Source organism: Lontra canadensis, unplaced genomic scaffold (assembly GCF_010015895.1).
Source record: "Lontra canadensis isolate GAN:19392208 unplaced genomic scaffold, GSC_riverotter_1.0 scaffold12, whole genome shotgun sequence".
Taxonomy (NCBI): Eukaryota; Metazoa; Chordata; class Mammalia; order Carnivora; family Mustelidae; genus Lontra; species Lontra canadensis.
This window is the reverse complement of record NW_022631006.1, coordinates 23,302,475-23,318,338: the sequence shown is the minus strand read 5'-3', so window position 1 is coordinate 23,318,338 and position 15,864 is coordinate 23,302,475. Positions and strand designations below refer to the sequence as shown.

Sequence of the window (15,864 nt, the reverse complement as noted above, 5' to 3'; positions counted from 1 at the left end):
AGACTTTTATATATCCAGAATGCATAAATCTCTTTGTGCCTTGAGATAAACGTCTGCCTGAACTCTGGGTTACCCTGTAATCTTTTGAGACCTGAGCCAAGGAAAGAGAGACCCCATTCCCTCTCTACCTAATAAAGACTATGTGACAAAACCTATTTGGAGTAGGCGATATTTATATAAGAAAACCTTTTCTATTTTATAACACATTTCTAAATTTAGTGTTCAGAAAGTTAGAAATGCAGAGTTCAGAAATAACCTCAAAATTTATTAGAGCAAATCAGTGGTAGACTTTAACTGGTAAACATCGAAATGGGCCATTTGTGCCAGTCAGCCCAGGCTTTACCAGTTTGATGATCACTATCCATTATTATGGTCGTCATATCAATTATAAAATATCTGGCTTCAAACACTAAATCAGGTGAAATGATGGGTTTGCCTTTGGCATGATTCCCTGGGGAAATAACTGAGAAAACGTAATAATTCACACAACCAATTTTGTAAAGTACCCCCTACTTTTGGAAGAAGGCTGGGGTATAAATTCTAACTAGGTATAATTTGCACCCAAGGTCCCCCTGAAGTGTTCTCGTGCTCCTCGTACTTAAATACTTTCAAAGTAAACATGACCTTGGGTACTTTGTGACTTTTAGGGTTTAAGAGTTTGGTATTTCTCTCTTCCCATTTGAGGATATGCTGTCCACTCCATATGTCCTCATTTGAAACAGAAACCAGGTCTGTCAGACTTAAGTGTATCCCCTAGTTTCATAACAAGACAGTCTCAATATGCATCTGATCCCACCATTTCTTGACGTGTCTCGGGCCCCTAATCACACTCTTCCTTCTCCCCTCAAAAGGTGACTCTATAATGGAGAAAATTAAAAGGGCCATTTTATGGATCAAAGCAACTTAGCTGAGAGCTCTCCTGGTCTAGGAAGACTTTTAGAGTGCCATTGTGTCATTGTACTTAATCTTTTTGCTGTGGGCCTTTTAATATTTTCTGTATTCAATTAATAACTTCTATTTTACACCTAAAATGTAAATAGATTTTGATCCCATGTTATGAAAAGTAGTTGTAAGCTATTTAAGGAGAGGGGGGAGGTTTTTGTGACTTGTGCTCTGGGTTTGCAGATGGGTTTGCAGGTTTGTGTGTAGTTCTGTGGGTTTTTTTAGTTGAAAATATTTATTAAACACCTTGAAGGAAATATCAAGTCCACTGATATCCTGCATCACAGGCAACTTACATGAGACACATGTTTGGTGCTTTTTAAACTTTAAAAATACTCACATGCAGAAGAAACATCTTCCAGAGTCCTTGTGCCCAATAATAGTGTCATCACAGAAAATGGGGACTAAATTCTGCTTAAAATGGTTACCTTCAGAAGACATTTTGGATAAAGATGTTGGGATAATTCCTAACTAGCCCCTTGTTGTGTTTTGGGTCCCTTGTATTTTCTATTTGCAAAGATCTGCCTCACACCCATTTTATAGACAAAAGAACTGAGGCAGGGACAGAACTGGTCATGACCACATGAGCTTGTCCTGTTCCGCTGTGAAGCCACGTGCAAGCTTGGACAAAAATTCATGTGCGTGCACGTGCGTGTGCGTGTCAATTCTTGATAGATAAAATACAGCATGGCTGACCCAGTCCCAGGAATAAGCATTTCTCTAAGGAAACCCATATTAAAGACTGGAGATGAAAGACAAGCGAGCTTCTGCCATTGGTTTCCATTCCACTCATCTCTGTTTTCCTCTTGTGAGAGGAGATTCACGACAGGCCGCAGAGACTGTTAAGTATGGCATCTAAGCATATCCAACACAGGACAAAGTGGAGTGGAAATTAAGCACTTTTCCAGGCAATTTAATGTCGACATGAAAATGCCAAGTTATATAAACATCAAGGAGAATTTCAGGTGGTTGTGGTTGTATATTTATATACATTTTAAGTTTTCTTCAAAATAAGGTATTTTCTGTTTATTTTCTGTGTGGCATAAAGACCTGATGTGAAATGAGTACTTATAGCTTTCCTTTTTTATTTTCAAAATTCTAGTGAGCTGCTGTTACAAAGAGGAAGAGTTTTATTTTTAATAACAGCACTATGAATGGAGGGAGAATATTCGTAACTAGGGTTCTCTCCCTTTAGTCATTTCATTTTTGCAAACCCAGACCTACCAAACAAGAAAGTAAATGAAACAAGCAAGTTAATATTTTTATTTCATCTCTAGAAACTGCAGAAAAAGAATATTTGCATTGTATATTAAATTGACCGTAGTGCCAGCACCTTACGGTGCTGTATTACCTGGTCACTAATCTATTATTATTGTACATGTATTTACACACACATCTTGCATATAAACATGTGCAAGCATATTTCAGTTGGACTGAGAAGTTATTTACAACTCTGTCTGAGATACATACAACAGTGATTAACAAGTACCTAACGAATCTACGACCTCCAGATTAAAATGAAATAAACAGTGGGAGAGTTTATTTTAAAACAATTACAAGATGTTTTCTATTTCTCGGCCATCCTGAACTCTGTGTTTGAGAATGCATCCTTCATGAAAACCACATGCAAGTCTTTTTGATGGTGAAACCATTGACTTCCAACAGCCACATGTCTGCACACAGCCTCAGAAGATAGCGCAGAGCCCACACAGCAACTCAAAAGGAGAAAGAGAAAAAACTTAGAATATATATTCTGGGCTGTTCTTCTTCTGGAGAAGGATTTTTTTTTTTTTAATTTACCTGTGAATTTAAATAAAAGATTTGTGTCGGAAACCAAGATTTGAATCAACACAGTTTTTATTTTTGTTTGAAGACCCTCACAGACAAGAGACTTGACTAAACTCCTCAAATCCTTGCATAGTCCTCTTGTTATCCTTCAATTGAAAACTTTCATGTGTCGATCCAGACTTATACTGTGGACCCCTAGTGCATCAACAGTCCTTTTTTATGTAGTCATGGTGATTTAGCTCATTGGGAAGGGAAGTATTAGATCAACCTCATGAGTTTCCCGTATTCTATGTAGTAAAGAGGCAAATTCTGGAATACATGAATCCCACCACCCTTCCCTTTCATATTACTGAAAGCGGTAACAAACCTAGCATGATTATTGTTTTTTTTTTTTTTTGAGAGATGTGATTTTTCTCTTAGAACTTGGGCTCTGGGCAAAAATAACAATCATAAGCTACATCTCTATACTCAGGTATTTTAGGAGCAAAAATGGGCCTTTGGGGTTCATTGCACAACCCTCCTTGGAAGTCTGAACATCCTTTTCTGGAAAAACAAATCTCCAGCTGATATGCTCACTTAAGACCCGTTGCTTCCCTCAGTTTTCCTCATAACTTATTCCAGCTGTTTATTTCCATTTACGTGAACAGGCTGAGGCAGTGTTCTGGATTTACTCCTCTTTCCTCATGTTTAGATTCCGCCCCATAACTTCTGAATCCCCTCACAGCGGGGAAACTTCTCTCTCCTCTGAACTTTATGCAGTGATTCAGTAATTCTCATTCCCTCGTTTACTTTACTGATTGTCAAATGCTTTAAATAGGCTCCCTCAAATGTAATCATTTTAATTTACCTGAATTATAAGTCACTTTTCCATATACTTCCTAAACACTGTGACACTTAAATCGAAATGAGTAGCTAGATAAACTTTTTAGTGTGAAACTATTGACTTCACACTTGAAGACTTACTCCTTGTAGACAGGTGAATCTCCACTCCTATGCTGGGCTTTTGATGAGTCGCCTGCCTTCGGGTCCCCTGCCTGGCTCTCTTTTCCAGAGGCTGTAAATATTTTTCCACAGTTGAATGACTGTTAGAAATTGCTGTGTAAATACAAGGCGCGGTGAGAGACCATATAGTGTAGTGGTTGCAAGTACAAGCCAGAGAGGCAGATTGCTGGAGTTCAAAGCCTCCCTTTTTCTGCCTCCTGTTTTTCCTCTGTGAAATGGGGACAATCCTAGGTTGCTTGTGAGTATCAAATCTGTACATGGAAAAGGGCTTGCGGCACTGCCTGTCGTGTCCTAAGTGTGGTAATGTTGTTACCTCTTTAGCGTTGGTTATTGGAATCGTATCATTTTATATGTGTATTTCTTCTAAGATTTTATTTTTAAGTAATCTCCACATCCATCCTGGGGCTTGAACTTAACAACCATGACATCCAGAGTCACGTGCTTTACGGACTGGGCCAGCCAGGCCCTCCTTGATATGTGTTTTTAGACAAAAACACTATAATGTCCGGTCAAGGACACCAACCAGGGAGTTACTGGGGCTAATTTAGCAAAAATGGTTTCTAACAGTGACTAGAAACCTCTGACTTCCTCCATCTACACTTTTCATTTCAGCACTCCGTGAAGAAGCCTAAAGGAAAAGGCTAACGATAGACACTTAATCTTCCTCCCTTTTCTCCATAAGTAAAAATACCATCCAAGAAAAATTTTAAAAAATTTTTAAAATTAAATTAAAATTAAAATTAAATTAAATTAAAATTAAATTAAAATTAAAATTAAAATTAAAAAATTTTTTATTTTTTAAAAAATAGTATAGAGACGTGGCAAGGAAAGGCAGTGTATTTTTTTTTTATATATAGCTAAGCAAGAGTAAGCAAATCTTTCCTGAATTTAGGGGCCCAGATTTTCTGTCCATACTTCTGAGTTTCTCAGAACATCCTGCAGTGAAAGACATGATTCATAACTCCAATTCTGTCCAACATCCATATTTTGACATCCTAGGGGACTGCCTGAGGATAGCTAAATTCTTCTGGAAAACTAAGCATTTACTCACGGAAGTCCCATTTGTAGAACATTCTTGGTGGCAGTCGCTCTATTACAGATTGCCCCACTCTTTTTAACTTAACAAAACGTAACCATCTGCTTAGCCTCAGCACCCGTGACTGATGGAGCCTTTTTCCCCAACACCAAACAGCCTCAGATGGCCACAGTTGGAGGTTTTTCAATGTTTCTTCCCTCGTTGTCAGAAGTCACTCACCTTGACTGGCAAGCGTTCGGCCCATAACCAGCCCTCTCATACCCTGTCTCTACCTCATACTTGCAGCCTCGGAAGCCCAATAACCAAGCCGCACTGAAACCACAGCACTGGAGAAAACGTCCAGAATTCTTCATTTTATATATGACTTCTCTACATCCTTGGGTAACCCCAGTGTCCTACATATGCTGCAGACAGAGGTGTTGGCGTACAGTCCAAGCTAGGAGCCAGGGAGCTCCATTAGGGTAAAAGTACAGCGTTGCTTTGTAACTGATTAGCCTTGATGAAGACTGGCTACTTAAGGATAATCTCTGGTAACTCCTGCTGTAGATTCTGGATTTAAAATGTAACTGGAATCAAAAGCCAGTAGGCCTTTCCATACTGCATATGCGAAGAATGGTCTTTGATTACTCAAGTCCAGTGTGTGTGTACTGCTATAGAGCGAATTAAAGTAACACACATTTGTTACCCCACTTTTTCTGTGATTCGGGAGAATGGGCCTAGCCTAACTGGGTTCTCTTCTTTCTCCTCTCTCACGGGCCACATTCAAGACACGGGTCCCGGGAATGTGGTCTCATCTGAGGGTTTGAGGAAAGAAACACTTCCAAACTCAGGGGTTGTTGGCAGGATTCAGCTCTTGGGTGCTATTGCACTGAGGGCTCCATTCCTGTCTGATTGTGGGCCATAGGCCACCCTCCCTTCGCTGCCGCGCGGGCCTCTCCCAAATGGCAGTTTGCTTCATCACAGCACGCAAGTCGAGAGGCAAGAGAAAGTGTCTGGTAGCAAGATAGAAGTTTGACTTTTGTAACCTAATCACAGACGTGACATCCCATCACTTTTGCTATATTCCTTGTTAGAAGCAAGTCACTAGATCTAGCCAGCGTTCGAGGGGAGAGTACACGAGGGCCTGAATCCCAAGAGACAGGGATTGCTGAGGTCATCTTGGAAGACGGCTGACTGTAGAATCAGGCTGCATCTCTTAGCTGCAGCTCAGCACTACAGAACTGACACTGCTGTGGGCCTTTCTTCATTGCTGTTGTGGCCCAATTTAGTCTGCTGCTTCTCTTGTGAACCTCTTTTCCTATATGTAAAGACTGCTGTCTGTAGAGTGAGTTCTATATGGGATCTGATGCCATACCTAGGAGTCATTCTCTCTAGCTCATTTTTTACTATAAAGATGAACCTTGGGGCACCTGGGTGGCTCAGTGGATTAAATCCTCTGCCTTCAGCTCGGGTCACAATCTCAGGGTGCTGGGATCTAGCCTCACATCGGGCTCTCTGCTCAGCAGGGAGCCTGCTTCCTCCTCTCTCCCTCTCTGCCTTCCTCACTGCCTACTTGTGATCTCTGTCTGTCAAATAAATAAAATCTTTAAAAAAAAAAAATGAACCTTCTGTGCAAGGACAGGTTAGTTACAAATTTGCTAGGTATTTTCACAAGTCTTTAATATGCCTTACAATTACCCATTTCATAGACACTCCTTTGTATATACTTTTCCACCTGTATGTAACATCCACCCATAGAAGTTCTGGCCAAATTAGAACAACGTCTCCCCATCTTGCCAAATTTGAAAATCCTTAAGCAAGTTTTGCTATCCCCCATATGATTATAGCTGTGCTTTTAGATCCCACCTACTTAGACAATCCATAATGACAGAAAACTACTGTGAATCCTATTTTATCTGCATGTTTAAAATAAGACATCTTTATTTTTTCTGTCTGAGGATAGTGCTTGGTGTGCATAAGGTTCTATTATCTCAAGAGGTTCTGGCCCAACTTTGGGAACCTCTGAGATCTCAGGGCTTGGGTCAAGAATTCAAATGTCCGTTGGGACAGGTAGACCACATTAAGCAGGCAGAGTAGGCAGAGCAAAAGAAACGTGGCTTCTTTGATTTCTTTCTTGAAACACAAAATGCTCTGCCATTCTCTTTTGCTTTCCCAAATTTGATAGAGATGGGAGTATGGAGAAATGGGTCTCTGCAAGGACGGTCTGTGGCACCCCCACGAAGGTAGATGGTACCTGGTATTGAGCCTCGACCTCAGGGAGTACCAGAGAATGGTGGACACCGCACCAAACCTGAAACATATGTCTTGTCTGAAGGAGGCAACTGTTGCTTAGCTCCAGCTGATTGTTGCCAGATCAACTAATTTCTCAAAAGATGCTGGGTACGCAGGATTTCATATTAAAAAAAAAAAAAAAAAAAACTTAAGGGTTGGCTCCATTTTTTAAAGAGCCCAGCCTCGATTTAATAGATCCAGTCACAGAAATGTCACTAATTTGTAAGGCAGCTCACTCTGTGTTCTCAAAAGCTACTTTGGTAGAAAAATTGTTCTTCAAGTTGAATTAATATACAATTCTGGGTAACTCGGAGACATTACCCTAAGTCTGCGCGAGAGCTACAGCATGAATCTAATCCCTTCTCCCCAGGAGTGCCCTAAAAATCAGAGGCTGGTGAATGAGCGTGTTAACACCCTACGTGCTTATTTCTAGGTCACACATGCTCTACATGCTCTGTTATTCTAACAGTTCCTCAAATATCCTAGCATTCTCCTCCAGATCAATTCCAGACCAGAGATCTTCCTCTTAAAACGTGACACCGGAAACCTGCACAACCCTCTAGACATGGTCTCACTGCTGCAGAAGGCACTTCCTCTCTTTTCGGGTCAAGGTCTAATAGGATGTCCTCTGTCAATTGCTGCTTTACAGTGAGACAGTCACAGACCCTGCAACCAGACTGCCAGAGGTTCCAAAACCGGTTCTTCCACTTTTTACCGTGAGCCCTTTGGCCAGCTGCTTAATTGTTCTGTGCCTCAGTTTCTTCATCTGCAGAATGGGGACATTAATGGTACCTACCTCGTGGAGTGGCGCTGAGAAATAAATGGCTGGATGCGTGTGAAGTGCTTAGAACAGTGTCTGGCACAGAGTAAGTGCCACGGAAGTGGTAATAGGTGACGTTGTAACTGTTGCCATCATCCGCGTCATCTGTAAATTTTCCATCCGTGGGCTCATCATGGTCCCTAGTAAAAAGGCCAGGCCATGGCAGTGGGTGAATCTTGCCAGCAAGTTTGCTACCGCTGGTTGGCCAGTGATTCAGCGAGCAGCAGAGAGCTCTCTGTTCCTATCGTTATCTCTGTTCCTGCCCTTGAGAGGAGCCGACACCAGCCAGGCACCATGCTAGGCCTGGGGAACATGTGTGTAAATGAAACATGGTCTTCACCCTCCACGGCATCACGGATCTAGCAGAGATAATCTCTGGGGTACAAATGTGCACAAAAACCACACAAGGGTACCCAGCTTTCATTCCATAGTCTCCCATTTAACTTCTCTAAATACTCTAAAATGAGAGAACACCAGAGAGACCCCTTCCACACACGTTTGTAAGGCTGTTGTTACTTACGGGGACCTTCCTCTTTCATACACACCCTCCAGGTCTGTCCTGGCTCTTAACTTGCACCTCCCATTTCTTTCTTTCTTTTTTTCTTTTTTTTCCCCAGGAGGTATTTGTTGTTTTTGCACATTTGGTGGTATTTCATTTGCAAGCCAAAGGACTCCCTCACATTCTCTCTCTGCTCCACAGGAGTCTTTAAAATCCATTTGGATGGAGGCTTTGATCTTCTTACTTGATCACGTGTGTAGTAACCTTAAAATTAGAGTCAACCTTGAAATGTGTTTACAGAATCCATTCAGATAATCTGTATACATCCCATTCCTGAGTGTGTCCGGCTTGTAGGAAGAACTACAAACCCAGTAGCAGACCAACCCTCTGCTTTGCTCATCCCCTCACACCCAGGGACTCCCGTTCCTTTTCAATGCTGTTAACAGTCTCTTTGATTTGTACTGGCCACAAGGTTATGTTTGCCTTCTCCGTGATCTCATTCTTGTACAGCAGTGCCCCAATTAATGGCACAGGCATCAAAGAGGTGAAATCACTCAACCCACAAGCATGTACTTGACCTACCTAAAAATTTCCTGGGTCCTGTTTTCTTCCTGGTTTACACCTTTTCAAAAGGAAATGCTAGAGTTAGGTTTTTTGGTTTTTTTTTAATTATCAACCAAAATGTTCCCTTCTGTTGGTTCAGATGACCAAGGAATTGATTCTATAAAGTCGCTTAATTTGGTCCGCCTCTTCATAAACAGACACGTTGCTAGAAGGTTATCTCACCGGCCATTTGATAATCTCTGGATCCTGAATTGTGGGAGAAAGCTCAGAGATTCAGTAAAGTAGGTATCGGGAACACAGCCAGACCTTGTTCGATCATGAACTTTCCAAATTTGTCACCCCGTGAGGCCCTATTACTTCTGTCTTTCAAAGAGCACAGAATTGGAAAGCCTTTGCCTACCAATTGCCATTTACAAGGACAAGTTGTGTTGCCTTGTTTTTTAATTAAGTGCATATTGTTAGAGCTTCTGAGCCACGGAAGAGGGCTAATAGTTCCGAGTTAATATCGTTCCATCCACAAGCCAAGAAAGAAACAGACTTAGATGGTAGAGCCTTATGATGTGTCACTACTATACACCGAAAATCATTCAGAGATCTGTGATCCTACCTTCAGGGAGTCCTAGCAGTGAACCACTACAACAAAATGTTCACATTCACAGCCTCGTGAAACCTTTTCAAGTTGCAGAGTTCATCTGTTGCCTCGCAAGTGAAACCAGTCCATTTTCTTGGGCATTGAGGTGTTCGCCAGCCTGGCTTTCCTGCCTGGAAAATGCCATTTTTGCAAAGAGCTGTCATGCTTCGTGTCCTTTGGCTCATGATTTAACTGTTCAGGGAAAGTGCTTACTGCTCCTGCTCTCTCGGCACTGGTGATATGTGTTTTGGTTTTATTAAATCTTTAAAATACTGAGCTTGTTGTTTATGACCCCCATATATTCTTTTGTTCTTTTCCATGACTGGTTAGATCACATTTTTTTCCTCCCTTTGTAAAAATATTAGTGCCTTTCCAAAGAACATCGTGGTCTCCCAGATGGCTGCATAACCCAATGGAGAAATGTCTTGAGCTCAGTGTTAGGTCCGTCGAGGCGGTGACTGGGGCTGCTTCATAGACAGGAGACTCCGAGGCTCCTCAGACACGGTCCCCAGAACTGCGGCTCTTCCTGCCCTTGCCAGACTTGTTTGGACAAATCAGACATCATTTACTACTAATCGGAGTTCTCTGTAAAATAGAGGTACCAAATGGTAGATGTCCCAGATGCAGACTGCTATTAGTGCAAGTTACTAAGAAACCCTCCATGAAATGGAAGCCAGGGCTCACCAGGCTTGTCTGCGGGCAGCCCCCCACACAGGGAAATCTCGTTGAGCCTAGTGCTCCAAGGCCACCTCACTGTACACAGCTCCTGGGTCCCCCCCGCCCCCCGAGCCTCTCCTCTGTAGATGGGCTGCCATCTCCTGATTCTGTCCAAAAGTCTGAATTAACCTTGCCTCCGACTCGGCTACCCTACAGATGTGAATCCCCAAATAAACCATGACACCCCACTGAACTTGTTCCCGTGCATACAGTATCTTGCAGCCCATACTGTACTATTAGTTTTGGCAAGTACACTACAGCATGTAATAAATCAATGAGGGAAAAAGCTTTTTGGCCTAACGTGGCTCAGCCTGCCGTAATGTCAGAATACAGAAAGCAGTTCTGTTTTTAGACATCCTTTTACTAACCCAACATTCATAATTTATGATTTCACTGCAAAATTCCTGCAACATGACACCCAAAGTAGTGCTGCCCTTTAATTAAGTACTCTCAGTAGGAAAAACGTGAAACTGACGTGCAAAACCTCTCCGTGTGCACGGTGATGGATAGTGATTACATCTTTATGAACCCAGCCTAGAGGTCTCAACTTCCTGATGGGTGAAGTCGTCTGCAGGGCTACTTCCTGAGTCTGCTGCTAACCAATTTGGAGATAATTTGGAGGCACAATTGAGAAAGATGGGGGTTTTAAGCCAGCGTCTGTCTATACGTCTTCACAAGTCCACACGACCTAATCCATCATTTTCATGATAAGAACCTACAACCCAATTTCACACATACAGAGGTTGTATGCACAGATGAAGGGTCGGGGATGAGGTCTCGCTGAGGGTTCCCTGTTGCCATATGGGTTTGTTTGTTTTTGAAGAGCTGAAAGAATGGATGGCAGAAGGGAGCTCTGCCCTTGAGTGTGCGTATAGAACATGCTAGCCAGAAGATGGCCTTGAGTTGTTCTGCTTTTTACCTTATTCTTCACTCTTTTATTTTCCCCCTTAGTTGAAAACAGACAAGTAGGGTAAGATAGCATCAAATCTGGTGCTCCCCAGCTCATCAGTGGGGAGACTCTGATGTTCTCCTTCATCAGTTAGGTACTCACATCAGCCCAACTTCAGAACACCTTACTGGAAGGTAATTAGGGCCGTGCATGCATTTGTGATACTTCAAGTTCCTTGAAAGGTCCCAAATCTGTCCAAGACAGTAGCGGTACTTCCACTGACTAAGCTCATTCCTGAAAGTTCAGCCCTTCCAACGCAACTGTAGCAACCGAAACAAAAGCTTTGCACAGTAATTTCACTGAATCATCTTAACAGTGCTTCCGAGATGACCTTTCTCTAGAATGACATCGATACAATACACACATGCTGTCTTCCTGTGTTTTTGCAGATTCGGACCGGGCTTGGTCATCTATTGGTACGGCTTCATCCAGGAGCTGGACTGTAACCGGAAGCGGGGCATCCTGCTCAAAGCCTGTTTCCCCACGGACATCGTCACCTTGTGCCACAGTGTCGCCTGACCCTGATGATCCTGGAAGAGAAGCCAGGAGGAAGAGGTGAATCCGGAAGCAATTTGACTTTCCTGCCGTGGAAACTCCTGGCGGCATCTGCCCTGAACTTGAGCTGAACTCTGGCTGCCCACGGCCACACCACTACCTCTTCAGACAAACATATCAGGAGTTTCTGTTTTCCTTCATCCCTTGCTGATGTGAACAGCCAAGAACTACAGACACAACCCACTCATTATCAGCATTTCTGTCTCTGTCAAACAGTTAGTTTACAGATAGTCATAATCTCTCTTCCTTCCGGATGGTTTCTCCTTGTATACTGAACAAAAGAAGAAATGTGGGAACTGAAAGGTGTGATTTTTCAATTCTCCTCCCAGTTCCCGAATCACCCTCTTTCCCCCCACCCCCAAAAGCCTCCATTCATTCTTTCCTCCCTCCTTCCCCTGTTTTCCTATCCACTCACACGGACCCAGTGTTCCATCCCCATCAAGGAATAATCTAACAGATTAGCAGAGTGGAAGATGTGGAGGCTGAAACTCGATTTCTGTTCTCACCTGCAAGACTTCAATAGACCTTGATGGTAGCGCATGCTAGTTTTGTCCAGTCTTTACGGTTTCCTGACTTCGCTGGCATTAGGCCAAGCTGAAAAAATATACTTGATGAGAATTTCCTCTTTTTATAATACTTATTTGAACACCAAAGACTTTCCCTTTATCTCCTGTAAAAGTATTGGTTACATTGTGTCTGGAAACCATACTCCTCCTTTGGACTGGGGGGCTCAGGGGAGACCGCTGAAGCGTGGCACCAGCCTGGGCAAAAGTTTATTTTTAAACACGGCTACTTGTCAGTATGTATGGGTAGTCAGTATTTTTAGGAGTACAATTTTTTTAAAAGCACATTCTGTGCGCTGCTTTGTATCTGCATTTTATACTACATAATTACATAACACTCAGATAACTTAGGTATTAGCAATGTTCAGTTTTGAATGAATTAAGTATACCAGAAATAAACCTGGAGTGATTTTTTTCAAATAAGCAAAATAAAAGGGATTTTGTATTTGTTCACTTTAATCTATTCACTTTTTATACCGTAAACCAAACTTCAGTCTAAAGGAAAACATCAATAAATTCATTATAAATCTGCAGTTTGGGAGACTAAAAACTTCTCTATTCCCCAAAATGTGTTTATAAAATATTCGCCCCCTTGTTGAAAATACATACATTTTAAAATGTCGAAGATGACTTTGGAATTAACTGAGAACTTCTGCAGACACCTTTAAGTTACATACACTGCTTGCTTCTTTCAAAAGACTAAATATGCCATTTGTACCTTGTTCATTTGGTACCTAAAGGAGGTTTGCAAAAGTCTGCCAGCTGCCTCTCCTTTTGAAGGACACAGACACGTCCGGTCCAGACATGTGGATTTGAACTCTGCTGTGGGTTGCACTAAACAAAAAAGGAAGGAGATGAGCTGGGAAGAAGGCTCTGGCAGGCGTCTGTTTCAGTGTAAAAGTACTGAGCAGATTTTGTGAGTGCAAGGGAGTGATCTGAAACCACTGCCATTACTTAACACACATGCACACGCACGTGTGTACACACACACACACACACACTTTTAACCAAAACTGTTGTTAAACAGTTTCCATGGCCTTCTCTAAGCTGCTTTTTCTGCTTTAGGAATAAATTACATTTATCTGCACAGATGTTGAAAAGCCTGTTAAACCCTTGTCAAGTATTTGTTTTACATCAAACAAATTTATGAGGAGGGGGCACAAATAAATGAAAAGATAAAAAGAGGTGCTCGCGTTTTGTAGTCCTCCTTCCACCTGATGCCCTGACTTCCTGTGTTGGGAGAAGCTGTTGCTCTCTGCAGAGGCAACGCCACCTCTCCATGAAGGGGGGGTTAACAGTTGGCCCTAAAGAGTGGGAAAGAAACAAACTATACATATCATGATAAAGTTACAAGTTATTCAAACTAAGCTTTTGTCCACATAAAACTAACGCGATTATTAGTTCTGTTACTCTACTGGAAGAGTGTAGGGAGACGGAAGTCGAGTTCCCAAATGGGAAGCTTAAAATCTCCTTGTTCTTTTTCCTTTTATGGTAGAAATACTTTTGTTTTATCGATAGGCGTTGTTTACTTGTTTGGGTTTGGGGTTTTTTGTTGTTTTTTTTTGTTTTTGTTTTTTGGTTTTTTTTTTTAGTTTTAACAATAAAAATTGCCCTAGAAAGTGAGCCATGACAACTTTTTTTTTTTAATTGCTGTCATCATTAGAACATTAACATTAAAGCCAAATCTTGTTTTATGGAAGATTTTGCAAACTGCAGTGATAAATATATGTGATGGAGTGTGTATAAAGTAGGAGTGTGTGTAAAACTAAATGATGTTCTGTCAAGCACCTGCGGTCACAAACAAAGGTCCCCATCTGAAGTGTGGCTCGGGGACCACCGAGGGCAAGGCTGAGCCAGCACCGCTATTTAAGGTGACTTCAGAGACTCCTTTCCACCCTCATCCCTACACATCTTGCCCCAACAAAAAAAAGTGGGAGGGTTTTTTTTCACTTGCCTTCTAGTGAGGTTTGTGTCAACTTTTCTCAACACTCCTAAAGCCATATATAAAAGGGAAAGCTTAGGGGTCCAAAGCAGAGGGCTGGATCTCCAGAGGAAATAATTTTCTTCTAACTACAGGTGTGTGTACCTGCTCATTATCAGTGAGGCTTGAGTCCGTGCTGCAAAGGATGATACATTGTTGGTCTTTGGGGGATGCATTAACTCCTTCAAACCACAAGGGAATCTAGTAGAGCTCTGGGCGAGGTCATCCACTAAACGGTCCCTGGTGGGCCACGCTAATCGGGGCACGGAGGCCAAGTGAACAGTTAATTCACTCCCTTTGCCTGGAAAGCTCCACCTGTTGTTCCTTGGCCCCTGTGGACCTGAGATACCTTAGTTGTAGGCTCTTAACATGCCCCCGCAGTACAGACCTAGCGACTAACTGAAATTTTTGCTGCTTTCATGTGCAACTTCACTTCACCCACCTCTGCCCTGTCCTCTTCCCCTTCACGCTCGCGTGCCGGTGTTCACGGCCATGTATTCTGCATTTCCTCACTACTCCCGGACCCCAATGCTCTCTGGCAAAGGATCCCAAAACTAACTCGCATCCCATCTAAATCCTGATCCGTGTGCCTTCAGGGCGAGGATGGGCGGGGAGCAAGTACACCTGAAGAATCTGAAGAATCATGGAAGTTCTCAGGTAAGATTTGACAGGGTCTAATGTGGTCTGAGGTTCTGGCTGTGAGGAAGTTTCAGCAAACAGGGCCAGAAACACAAGTGAGTTTTAAAGCCTCTTTGAGCCTGAGTGAGGGAGGGGAGGGGAGGGAGGGTGTGTGCTGATTAACACGACAAATAAGTAAAATGCCTATCTGAATTCACTAGAGAAGCACCCTTCACGTGTTCTTAGGAGAATCTCACCCTTTTCCACGTGATCCTATGAGAGCAAGATGCCTCAGCAGGGGGCAGCGGGGGATGGGGAGAGGCAGAAAATCTCCCAACTGGGACAAGGTTCCTGAGGGTAAAGGAACAGAGCTAGCTCAACAGAAGAGGAAACCGAAATCCAAACAGTGGGGAGTCTGCCTGCAATGTCCCCATTTACAGAGCAGCACTTCTCCCAACCTGTCCCCAGAGTCACTCTTTGGGGACGGAAGTGTGGCGGTGACACAATGGGGACCCTCTCACTGTAGAGTCCCAAACTAACCTTCCCATACATAGTCAACATGATCCTTTATTAAGACCATGCCTGGATTCCAAAGATTAAATAAGGAAGATGGATTATGAAATAATAACCAGAACAGCTCAGGCTCCCCTTGTGTATTTCACTTTCCTGCTATTGTTTTGAATATGGCTGTGAGACAAAGAGCTGCTTAGGTCAAGCACAATAAATTAGAGTTTTCATACAATAGTAATCCACTAAAACGATTTCAAAGCCGGATCAAAGTACTTCCAAAAGACTTTTAAAACTTTTCCACAATACAGGGGGAGGGGCAATGCTCATTTGATGCCTTAATTCATTTCCGTGAGTATAGCAGAGTTAGACCTTGGCGTCATACCTCCTTTCTATAAAATCCAACTCATTAGTTAAATAA

At 42.5% G+C, this 15,864-nt stretch overlaps 1 protein-coding gene across 4 annotated transcripts in view; it reads left to right on the top strand.

Moving 5' to 3' along the window:
- Positions 1-15,864, top strand: part of CUNH15orf41 (chromosome unknown C15orf41 homolog) — a 274,617-nt gene that overhangs the window by 198,671 nt on the left and 60,082 nt on the right. For 3 of the 4 annotated variants that reach the window (XM_032856895.1, XM_032856892.1, XM_032856898.1), the window contains one exon: positions 11,609-12,867. The exons of the other annotated variant lie outside the window; for it this stretch is intronic. In XM_032856895.1, the coding sequence (XP_032712786.1) occupies positions 11,609-11,738 (130 nt within the window). In that variant the 3' untranslated portion in view covers positions 11,739-12,867. Of the gene's footprint in view, positions 1-11,608; positions 12,868-15,864 lie in introns of those variants that run through there. 4 annotated transcript variants of the gene reach the window in all.